The 12,335-nt window shown below is 44.0% G+C and overlaps 1 protein-coding gene across 3 annotated transcripts in view; it reads right to left on the bottom strand.

The window, feature by feature from the left end:
- Positions 1–12,335, bottom strand: part of LOC308091343 (protein phosphatase 1 regulatory subunit 12A) — a 76,041-nt gene that overhangs the window by 16,133 nt on the left and 47,573 nt on the right. For all 3 annotated transcript variants that reach the window (XM_080436887.1, XM_080436886.1, XM_080436888.1), the window contains exons 12-15: positions 11,288–11,379; positions 10,117–10,218; positions 9,779–9,865; positions 8,310–8,507 (exon numbers count right to left, since the gene is read on the bottom strand). In XM_080436887.1, the coding sequence (XP_080293013.1) occupies positions 8,310–8,507; positions 9,779–9,865; positions 10,117–10,218; positions 11,288–11,379 (479 nt within the window). The remainder of the gene's footprint in view (positions 1–8,309; positions 8,508–9,778; positions 9,866–10,116; positions 10,219–11,287; positions 11,380–12,335) is intronic.

Here is a 12,335-nt window from a genome sequence, read left to right as displayed (position 1 = left end):
CTTTGATGACTTCAAAGTATTTTTACTCATTTTAAGTACTTTAAAATGTTTTACTGATTTGTACGTGTTTTTACTCATTTTAACATCTTTTAAGTATTTTTACTCATTTTAAGTATTTTTACTCAGTTTAAGTATTTTTACTCAGTTTAGGAACTTTAAAGTATCTTTACTAATATTTAAGTATTTTTACTCATTTTAAGTATTTTTACTCATGTTAAGTATTTTTACTCAAAAGTGTGTGTGTGTGAGTGTGTGTGTGTGTGTGTGTGTGTGTGTGTGTGTGTGTATAATTAGTGTAACTGGTTGCATCTTTGTGTTGCAATCAGCCGCAGCTGTTGAGCCGCAGCTGTTGAGGCTGTGCTCAAACATACAGAGAGGCCGTGCTCATACACACAGACACACAGACACACAGACAGACACACAGACAGACACACAGACAAAGTCACTCCTTGGAGTGGCTAGCACCACTCAAAAACAGGGGAAAAAACAGACAATCAACAGTCAGCAAAAACTATTTTTCGTTATGTCTGAGAGTTATACTTAAACAAACAACAACTTTGGCTGCACTGAAATCCCACTGACCCACTGTGACCTTAGGGGCTGTGTGTCCACTTAGGCTTTTTTTCTCCCCGGCTGAAAACGCCAAAGCTTAACTCATTCACTGCCAGACTTATTTCTGGCTGCGTTTGCCCACTGCCAGCGATTTTTTTCGATTTTCTTACCCTTTTTCAAGTAGTCACAGCATATTTATCTCCATTATGATCGATCCCCTGATGATTGCTAATCACTGAGGGTTATACGGTGTGGTTTCACAAATGTCAACGAGGTCATCGCAACCTTGTTGACATGAATTGTCTGTCTTTGAAAATAACATGTCTGGGCCAAAAATACAGAGTAAAAAATAAAGTGCACAGGAGCCGAGATACAGGACTTTTAAGTAATAAGTTAACCAAGAGGTGAATGGAGCAGCAAATCTTCAGATCATGATATCTTGGGTTCTGAACTTTTTTTCCCAAAAATAAATAAATATTTAAATACGTTTTTTTTACGTCAGTGGCAGCATTGGTAAACGGGAATAATTACGTTTTTTACGTCAGTGGCAGTTAAAAAAACACTTCCAAACGCTCGAGTTGAAAATATTTCAGCTCAAAGCTTCAAGCAGCTTCAAGCTGATAAAAACGGCACACGTGAACGTGCCAGCGCAAAGTCATATGCTCAGTGCCACATAATCACCACCTGCCCTCTGTACAGACCACCTTCACAACACATAGACCACCTGTCCTCTGTACAGACCACCTTCACATCACATAGACCACCTGTCCTCTGTACAGACCACCTTCACAACACATAGACCACCTGTCCTCTGTACAGACCACCTTCACAACACATAGACCACCTGTCCTCTGTACAGACCACCTTCACAACACAGACCACCTGTCCTCTGTACAGACCACCTTAACACATAGACCACCTGTCCTCTGTACAGACCACCTTAACACATAGACCACCTGTCCTCTGTACAGACCACCTTCACAACACATAGACCACCTGTCCTCTGTACAGACCACCTTCACAACACACAGACCACCTGTCCTCTGTACAGACCACCTTCACAACACATAGACCACCTGTCCTCTACAGACCACCTTCACAACACATAGACCACCTGTCCTCTGTACAGACCACCTTCACAACACATAGACCACCTGTCCTCTGTACAGACCACCTTCACAACACATAGACCACCTGTCCTCTGTACAGACCACCTTCACAACACATAGACCACCTGTCCTCTGTACAGACCACCTTCACAACACATAGACCACCTGTCCTCTGTACAGACCACCTTCACAACACACAGACCACCTGTCCTCTGTACAGACCACCTTCACAACACATAGACCACCTGTCCTCTGTACAGACCACCTTCACAACACATAGACCACGTGTCCTCTGTACAGACCACCTTCACCACACACAGACCACCTGTCCTCTGTACAGACCACCTTCACAACACATAGACCACCTGTCCTCTGTACAGACCACCTTCACAACACATAGACCACGTGTCCTCTGTAGAGACCACCTTCACAACACATAATCACCACTTGCAAGTAATGAGTGTTTATTCCATAACAGGGGTCTCCATGTCACTCCAGCTCTTTAGTAAACAGTAATTGCATGTTCAGATCGGGATACTAATGTTATCCAATCAGGAGAATGAGAGAACTCATCCTGGATACAGGATAAACAAGTGAAAGTGGAAGTGATGACACAAAGAAACTAGAAAAAGTGCTCCTCGGAGCACAGGTCTCCGCCAGGTCAGGTAGGTTATTGTGACCTCCTGGTGGCGCTATAATAGGCCAATGTGAAAAGGGTGGCATTTATTCTTAGGCCTTTCACGGCAATCGGACACTGCATTCATGATTTGAGGCATTTTGTTCCAAAAATGTGTTTTGCTAAATTAGACCTGCTGGTGGCGCTATAACAGGCCAATATAAAATGGGTGGCATTTCTTCCTCGGCCTAGTGGGAATGTGCGTGTGACATTTCACGAAAATAGAAAGCTGCGTTCATGATTTGAGGCATTTTGTTGAAAACGGACCAATCTTAATCCTTTGGATAAAATCTGTAGGGGTAATGTCAAAAAATGGGTTTTGCACAAATCGGCCTCCTGGTGGCGCTATAACAGGCCCATGTGAAAAATTGGGGGCAGAGGTTCTGAATTGGCATCGAGGGAGTGTGTGTGCACAGTTTCGCAGCGATCTTTTCGCATGCGGTAAAAAGTGATTGACCGATCGCACCCTGTCTGCAAAGGCCTTAAAGGGGTAGTTCACCCCCCGAATAACTTTTTTTCTATTGATTACTCACCCCATGGAGCCTTGAATTCATGGATATTTTTTTGTTTTTGTCGCATTCCTTCCTTTATTATTTGATTATAATAAATTTAGCCCCATTGATTCCGGTAGGAGACACAAATGCATTTGTGTCTCCTACCGGAATCAATGGGGACACATTTATTATAATCAAATTATTGGCTTAGGAATGTGACAAAAACAAAAAAATATCTATGAATTCAAGGCTCCAGATGGTCAGTAATCAATAGAAAAAAAGTTATTTTGGGGGTGAACTACCCCTTTAACCCATGCTTTTATCACCTCTCATACTCTCTACTGCAGGGGTACTTCAGGCCAAGGACCCCCTAGCTGAGAGAGAGATGAAGCAGGGACCCCCTCTATATTGTATAAAATTGTGTTTTAGATTAAACTTTTTTTGTTTACTTGCTCTGCCCTTTTTTCCCTCTACAGTACCTCTTAGCCAAAAATAGCCGATCTACAAGCGTAGATCTGCTATTTTTTGCCTAAAGTTCTCCTCAGAAAAGGGATGCTATGGTTCAAGTGGTTAAGGTAAAAAAAAAAAAATCATATCACACAAAGATTTTGCGGACCCCCAGTAGTAACTCTGAGGACCCCCTAGGGGTCCCGGACCCCCTGTTGAAGACCCCTGCTCTACTGTAATTCCCTATATCTGGGGCTGCCCCCCAGTCCACCATCTCCCGTTTACAGATGGTTCAAAATGCTGCTGCTAGACTCATTACTGGAACAAACAAACGAGAACATATTACTCCTGCTCTGGCACAACTGCACTGGTTACCAGCACAATATAGAATTGAGTTTAAAGCTCTGCTCTTTGTTTTTTAAAGCTCTCAACGGTCTAGCCCCCTCCATCTGATAGAATGAGTCTCCTGTCACTAGGTTACTTAGATCAGTGGTTCTCAAACTTTTTCATGTCAAGGACCCCCAAATTGATATTTACGGACCACCATCTCAAAATATTTCGTTCCAGGGACCCCCCAGAAGCAAGGATTTGAGTTACAAATGTAACTCAAAGATTTGCACACATTTTCAAGTTTTTTCATAAATAGTCTATTTTTTTGCTTTTGTTTTGGAAAGCACTTTGGGTCAACTGCTGTTGTTTTTAACACATCGGGTGCCAAACACGGTTCAAACCGTGTTTTCACAGAGTAGCGCTTTGGTGCCGAACACGGTTCAAACCGTGTTTTCAGTCCTTTTTTTTTTCCACACGGGGGGGGGGGGGGGGCTAGCGCAGCTCTGGAATCACTATGACTAGTCTAAGAAGTAAGGGACAGATGGATCACCGTGCCAAAAAATCTGGCTCCCATCCGCTTCCGTTCTATCTCCTTGCTAAAAACCTCTGTATCTCCTTAACTTTTTACAGTGGGCAAAACCAGTCATTCTCAATGCACGATCGCAATGGTGACTTGTTCCAGGCTTTAGCCAGGACCATCCATTGCTGCGCACGCATGCATTGTTTATGTGCGTGTGCTCGCCGTGGAGTCTACAGCTCTAAACAGCGCAGCGTTGCAGACGGTGAGATATCTGGCACCGAACGTAATCTGTTATTATAAAATTCTGGCACCCAATGTGTTAAATGTGCTATATAAATAGATTTCACTTTACTTGACGTGATTGGCTAAAATTGCCAACCCGCCTGGAAATGTATTGTCATAATCACAATACAGAGCTTTAATCTTGAAAAAAAAAAGAAAACGTTTTGTTTTAACCAAATTCTATCACTGACCCCATCTTTAACTGTGTGGTATGCTGGTGTAATTTAGCCTCCTGGCCACTAGTTGTCTAAATAAGGACGATTAGGGTTTCTAGACACGCCCCACATGGGTGGAAAAAGCCGCGGTGGGTTTCCTTTTATGATCTGTTATTGTGATCTAACTGAACCAAGGGAAGCATGTTAAACACATCCTTGGCTCTGTGCCAGCGTGCCTGACGGTGAGAAGTTAAGAACCAAGGGGCTTCTCCTCTTACACGCTCCTCATTCAGGGCTTCTAGTGCAATGGTTGTCAAAGTGGGGTCCGGGGACCCCCAGGGGTACTTGAGGGGATACCAGGGGGTCCCCAGCTAAATAATTTATAGGAACCAAATGGACCCTTACGGGTCTGTAACTCTGAGGTCCGTAACTCTGAGAGTGTACAAATGGAACCAAATGGACCCTTACAGGTCTGTAACTCAGAGAGTGTACAAATGGAACCAAATGATCCCTAACGGGTCCATTTGGTTCCATTTGTACACTCTCAGAGTTAAATTAACATTGATTTTACAATATGAATTGGGGTCCCAGAGATAGAAATGCCATTAATTGGGGGTCCGTATAGCCTAATGCATGTCAAACTGGGGGGGTCCTTAAATTACAATGATTGAGAATCACTGCTAGAGCCGTAAAAATCTTCTCTTATTATGGGGGTCCCTGAATTATCTTTTCAAATGGGGGTCCGCGGGCTAATAAGTGTCAATTTGGGGGTCCTTGACGTGACAAAGTTTGAGAACCACTGTTCTAGTGGACCTTTTCTTAGATCAGGGGTCCACTTGAAAACTAAGCGGCCCACCCAACTGACCTCGTGTGTGGTGTTGTATCCTACTGACTCACCTACCAGTGAGGAGCGTCCACCGAGAGGACATGTGTAAAAAAAACCTGCACTATCCAGACGTTTCACACAGATTTAATGTCTTTGCTAAATAGTTACTGTATCGATTTTAAATCATTGAATCGTATCGTATCGCCATGAATGAACCGATATCGTCCATGTATCGTATCGTCAACCATGTATCGTGATGCGTATCATATCGCTGTTAACCCATTAAGACCGGGAACGCATCTGTGTCATTTTTTAGATTTCTTTGGGCTATTCAACAATAACAGATATACAAGTTAAATGCGCGGCACTAGCTTGTATATCTGCTATTTCTTTTTAAATTGTGACTTTTTTTTGCAAGTCTTTGAATATATATATATTTTTAAAGCGATTTTTAAATCTTTGCTTCTGGGGGGGGGGGGGGGGGGGGTCTCTGGAAAAAAATATGTTCAGAAAGGGGTCCGCTGCCAAATACATTGGGGGTACAATTTTGGGGGTCCTAGACATGAAACAAGTTTGAGAACCACTGACAGACCTGCCAACCTTTAGATTTTCTGTTGAGTACCAATCCGTGCGCGGATTTGGGGGGCCCAAAAAATAACGATTTTTGGGAGGGGCCCAAAAAATATTTAACAACCTCACTTGCTCATACTGATATAACATATATAATCTATCAATAACTATGAGTGTAGATGTCAAAGTACAGTCTATCACCAGTGACTTTATGAATGAACATCACAATGATCATTAATTTAATTAAAATTAAAATGTGTAATTATTCAATTAAAATCGAAATCATGTACAATATCAGATGTACTCAAATGTACATCTGCATTAAACCATTAAGTTTTTGGTAAATTTTCATTGTCAAGTATTTAGATAATCTTGTCTTTGATCAAATTTAGGAGCCTAAATAAAGCCAAATTTCTGTGCATGATTTACATTTAATAATCTAATGATTGAATGCAATTCAATTACAATTATCAGCTTATTTAAGTGCACATATAAAATGGGGAAACAAATCAATTAAGGTTTCTATTCCATTAATGAATTCATATATTCAATGAGTGTATAGATATTAGAGATGCGCGGATCGTGGTTTTAGCCGGGTTGACGCAGTGGTATGTTTTTACATATTTTGTAGAGAAAGGTGCTTTTTCACACTTACTGGGATAGCCCTGAAACACGACTGTCATACCATGACAGTCATAGTCTGGGAGGCTTCGGCTCAAAGCCTGGACAGCAGGGGCGCGGCCACTGATTTCTGATTCAAATCAACAGCCAATGAAGAAAAGGGGGCGGGATCCACATGCAGTGGGTCTTACATGTAAATAGGAGCGACGGGAAGCAATTTCCCCTTGAGAAATTGCGGCCGCCATTGTTGTGTACTGCTGTTTGCCTCTCGTCGGACTTTTTAGACGAGTAGACCGGTAAGAGGCGTGTCCGCTCAGATTCTGAGCGTAAGTTACATCCTGCCCACAAATACCAGGGCTTTGGCCCAGAAGTTCCTCGCCGCTCCCGTTTGTATGCGAGGCGAAAAACTTCTGGGAACTCAGATTATGACAGTCATGGCGCTACTTGTCCCTGTTTTTTGAAAATTTTACATTTACAACCAGCACATCACATAAACGTTCAGATTTCAAATATAAAGTGCTCCCCCCCCCCCGGCCACGGATGTTACAAGTTAAAGTGCACTGGTCTAAGTACCTGTATCCTCCGTATTGTTAAATAAAAAGCTTTTTTTTTTTTTTCTCTTATAATTTTTATCCCACGATTTTGTAACCCATATTTTTTCACCCAGTGCCAATTGCCTATGTAATCCTGGGCGCTACTCTCCCTCTGCCAGCCTAGGGAGAGCCCAAGCTGAAGCTCATGCCTCCTTCAATGCATGAGGAGCAAGCAGGCCGCTTCTTATCACCCGACAGGGGGGAGGTTCCCTGGTTGGACGTAGCGCGTGGAAGGAACACATTATTCCAACCAGTTCCTTTCCCCTCCATCAGGCGCCCGGCTGTCATGGGGGAGGCGGTATAGTGACCAGGATTACTGCATGTTTTTGTGAGGGTATTAACTACCCTAGGAGACACGGGGAGAACATGCAAACTCCACACAGAAAGGCCCTTTCACCAACCCCACCTAGGGTATGGGCACTGATGACGCGGAGGAGAGAACACGCCCCCAGCGCCCACAGCGGGAATTGAACCCAGGACCTTCTAGCTGTGAGGCGAGAGCGCTACCGACTGCGCCACCGTGCCCCTACATAAAAAGCTTTTTAATCCGATCGCCGGCCATTTTCTCCAAATCTTCTCCATATGCTTTCAAATACACACCCCTATCGGTTGGGAGGTGTATTGCACCCTGATTCATTACTAAAAAATAAATAAAAAAAAGGAAATGGCCGGTGATCGGATTAATTTTATTTTATTGAATACGGAAGATACGGGTACTTAGACCTGTGAGCTTTAACTTGTAACATCCGTGGCCGGGGGGTCAGCACTTTATATTTGAAATCTGAATGTTTATGTGAATGTACTGGTTGTAAATGTAACATTTTCAAAAAACAGGAACCAGTAGCGCCATGACTCTTGTGACGTCATGTCACAAGAGTCATGTGAAGCGTCATGTGAACCATGGCTACTACTGGGACAACCTGTGCGTAGGAGCAGGCAACCATTTTTTTCATGTTTATACATATAAAACAATTTTATACATAAATATACGATATATGTGGTAGCCCCCCCTACCCTACGAGGTAGGGGGTCCCTGCTCCATCACCCCACCAGTTTGGGGGTCCCTGGCCTGAAAAGGTTGAAGACCCCTGATCTATCTATCTATCTCTAGACGATAGACAGACTCTCACTCACTTGCGTCTCTGCTTGGTCTCCGTGTCTCCTGCAGTGGAGGAGGAGACACTTCCAGAGGAGGAGGTGGAGGTGGTGGTGCTTCCAGATGTGGAGGTGACGGTACCAGGGGTGGAGGAGGAGGAGGAGGAGGAGGTGCTTCCAGATGTGGAGGTGGTGACGGAGGGCTGGTCCTTCTTCTCCGTTGCTTCCTGAGTGAGTCTGAGGGACGAGACACATCAGTATCTAGGGCTGGGGTTCCAGAACCCAACTAAGGAATCCAAATTGGTTCCATCACATTTAGGAACTTCTGATGATTACTTTTGACACAATAGTGATATTATTCTTATTATTTAAATTTTAGAGGTACTAAAAAGGTCTTAAAAATCCTTAAAGGTCTTATGACATTCATTTTCATTTATTTATATATTTTAGCTTTTGGGGGACCTCAATTACACCCCAAAAAAAAAAAAGGAACTTTGAACATTCAGTGGACTATCTGTGGTCTGGGGTTTTCTGAATAATTAGGTAAAAGAAAAGTGCTGGCCCCTTGACTTTGACATCATAGTCCCTTAATCCTGCCCCCTCTCCTCCCCGTCCCTCCCCTATCCTTTCCTTTTGGGGGGGATTTATTTTTTCATTGCAGCTGAAAAGGCTTTAGAAATAAGAGAGAAAAAAACCTGCCATGGCTCACTGGAGTGGATTTTTCAGTTAAAACATTTTAATACACGTTTGAAGGACCATGACAAAGACTTTTAACACCTTTACCGCCGGGCCCGTAGTTCTACGGGCCGTTAAATCCAACGGTTAAGCGCCGAGCCCGTAGTCCTACGGGCTGCGGTCTTTTCGCGCATGCGCGGTCCGGGTGCACTTTCGGAATTTTTTTGATCCACTTCCGTTTCCGGTTTGATGACAGGAAATAGAATTATTTGGGATCCGGTTTCGACGATCACGCCCGCTCCCATTCTACAGACGAAACTGAAACTCAATTCTCTTCCTGTAGTTTTTTCTCCTCGCATTTCACTGTTTAACGTAATCCGCTCTAACTACAGTCATGGAAGTCCGTTTGACATGCGGTCTTCACTGGGAGATACAGGGAGATCTCGCGGATGTAAACAGACCGTTCACGGCTCAATCTTAAGGATTTTAACAAGATCTATGGCGACATGAAAAAAACAAAAAAACAACAAAAACACCTTGGCACTGGTGAGTACATTATGAGATTAACCTCTGGCGGTGGATGTGTTAATGTGTTGTAAAACTGAATGTCATGAAACCTTTAAATTGTCACTTTATAAACGTGCAGATACCCTGTATACACTTTTACTGTATGTTGGTTTGTTTACTGTTGAGTGAGAAAACTGTTGCACATTAAGCAAATCATCTGGGGACCCCCCCCCCAAAAAAAAGTAATCATTTGGGGACCCCCCCTGAGGGTCCCGACCCACAGTTTGTGAACCACTGCTCTATTCCGGTGAGATGAACGTTGTTACCTCTGAGACACGAGGTTGTTGAGCCGGTTGAGGCCGGCAGAGGCGGAGCTTATACCCGGGTCGTCCAGTCTCCTCCCATAAGACGAGCTGGAGAGAGAGAGAGAACGATAAAGAGCACACGACTCAGAGTCAAAACTACGTCAACGATACAAAACAAGTCTTTTTTTTTTACAGCAACTATACATTAAAACAAACTTCATGCATGTCTGTGGCAACACAACAAAAACAAAGCTGTGTAAACAACAAAGCAACATCCAATCACACGGAGCCTGGGAAGGGGGGAGGGGGAGAGGGGAGGGGGGACGGGGGGGTTCCCGGGGGGGAGGGGCTTGACTGACCTGCGTGGCAGGAAGGCGTTGGAGGAGGCGGAGCCACTGAGGTCGCTCCCTGATTGGCTACTATGAAGGCGTCGGGTGTAGGAGGAGCTACGGCTCAACCAGCTGAGAGAGACACACACACGTTTGGCAACAGTAGTGACACACAGTACGCGCGCACACACACACACACACACACACACACACACACACACAGATACACACACACACATACACACACACCCCCCCCAGTAGTGGAAGAAGTACTCTGACCTCGTTTTACTTAAAACGCTCTTTACTGGTGTCTTTTCCGTTTTGGCTCCACATTAAATATCTTCGCCTGAATCTAAAAATCGACAAGCTTACATGATTGGCATCAAAATATACTTAAAGTACCGAGTACATTACTTGGCCTGCACTTTTTTCCCCCTTCCAAACCTCTTTGCCGCTATTATCGGCTAATGTTCCCCCCAGAATAGGGAAGTGAGGGTTCAAGTCTTTCAGTGCCATTCTTATTTATGGAAGTTTGGTTCTGAGTGCCACAGTCAAAATTCATTGTAAAAAAAAAAGTGCTTAGGAGCCGAGATACAGCCTTTTTCAGTAAGAATTTAAACAAGAAGTGAATGGAGCAGCAAATCTTCAAATCATCATATCTTGGGTTCTGAACCTTTTTTTCAAAAAAAATTAAAGTTTTTTTTTTTTTTTCATGACGTCTTAGACATCATGTGGCGCTCAGGACGCTCAGGGCCATGACGTCTTAGACGTCATGTGGCGCTCAGGACGCTCAGGGCCATGACGTCTTAGACGTCATGTGGCACTGAATGAGTTAATGTAAAAACAAAAAAATCCCTATATCACATAAAGATTTGGCGGCCCCCCCTGTAGTATCTCTGAGGACCCCCTAGGGGGTCCCGGACCCCCTGTTGAAGACCCCTGGTCTAAACAATTTATACATATTTTTTTTTTAATCTGTACATTGAAACTATAGAAACTATAGGATGCCAGGTCAACAAATGAACCTGGCATCTGTCTACATGCTACATTTAACCTTTGCATGAGACTGCATGGTCGTCTTTAGTTACTAGCCCTTTAAGTACAGTACTTGGAGTAAATGTACTTTAGTTACTTTCCACCACTGGTAAAGACGCACCTTTTATTTTTTTATTACAGTGCAGCATGCCATGCGTGATCTTACCTGTTGGAGGCGCTGTCTGCCGAAGTGCTGGTATCTGGAATGCTGAACAGCCTGCGTGTGGGGGTGGGGGGAACGCGCGCCAGCCTGGGCTCCTGGGATTCAAACCATCAACCATCACGTTTTAGGATTTTATATCATAGCCGAGAATAGACGACCTACAAGCTCACAACGACGCGTCGTGTGGACGACGCAGCGTGTTGTGATCTTGTAGATCGGCTATTCTCAGTTTCTCAGAAACCTGCCTACCAGTGACATCATCGATGTAGCACGCACACACACGCACACACACACACACACACAAACACACACTACAGTGACCAGATGTTCCGAGCGTTGTGTGCCATTGCTCCACTTTCCCTTTAAAGGACTGACGTCAGGGGTGAGTGACATTTCTACTAGCATCATCCTCAAAGTCCTTTTGAAAAATAGCAGATCTACAAGCAAATAGCGTGGCACCGAGTACCACGCTGTGAACTTGTAATCTGTAATCTTTTTGATTTTTTTTTTGTGCACATCTTTGAATATATATATTTTTAAGCAAACATTTTTAACTCATATTGCTTCTGGGGGATTCTACAAATGTCTTCTAAATCCTAACAGTTATTTGAAAAAAACGTATGTTGCTATAATGTCTGCACGGTCGTCATAACTAGGTCTGTCTGTCTGTCTGTCTGTCTGTCTGGTCGTCATAACTAGGTCTGTCTGTCTGTCTGTATGGTCGTCATAACTAGGTCTGTCTGTCTGTCGTCATAACTAGGTCAAGTGCTACAGGGCTGAGGTCTTCAGTCTGAAGAGGTGAGTCTTCAGGTTACGGCTGGAAAATTGGGAATGAGTCTGTAGTTGTAACTGTAATGGGGGGGGGGGGGGGTGGTAACACAGTCAAGTGCGACCCCCCCCTCCCCCCCTCCCCCCCCAACATAAACACAGTACTCCAGTGAGAGTGGAGCTACACTAAACAGAAGACTGTGTGAATTATTAGGATGATGGCAGCAGCACACTGCTGGATGCTACGGTATGTCTGTGAGCTTCTGCTGCACTAAGAGTGGGT

The sequence above is a fragment of the Gymnoscopelus braueri genome, assembly GCF_963280865.1.
Source record: "Gymnoscopelus braueri genome assembly, chromosome: 9".
Classification (NCBI taxonomy): Eukaryota; Metazoa; Chordata; class Actinopteri; order Myctophiformes; family Myctophidae; genus Gymnoscopelus; species Gymnoscopelus braueri.
Note: the sequence above shows the minus strand (reverse complement) of the source record. Positions and strands in the feature narration are given on the sequence as shown.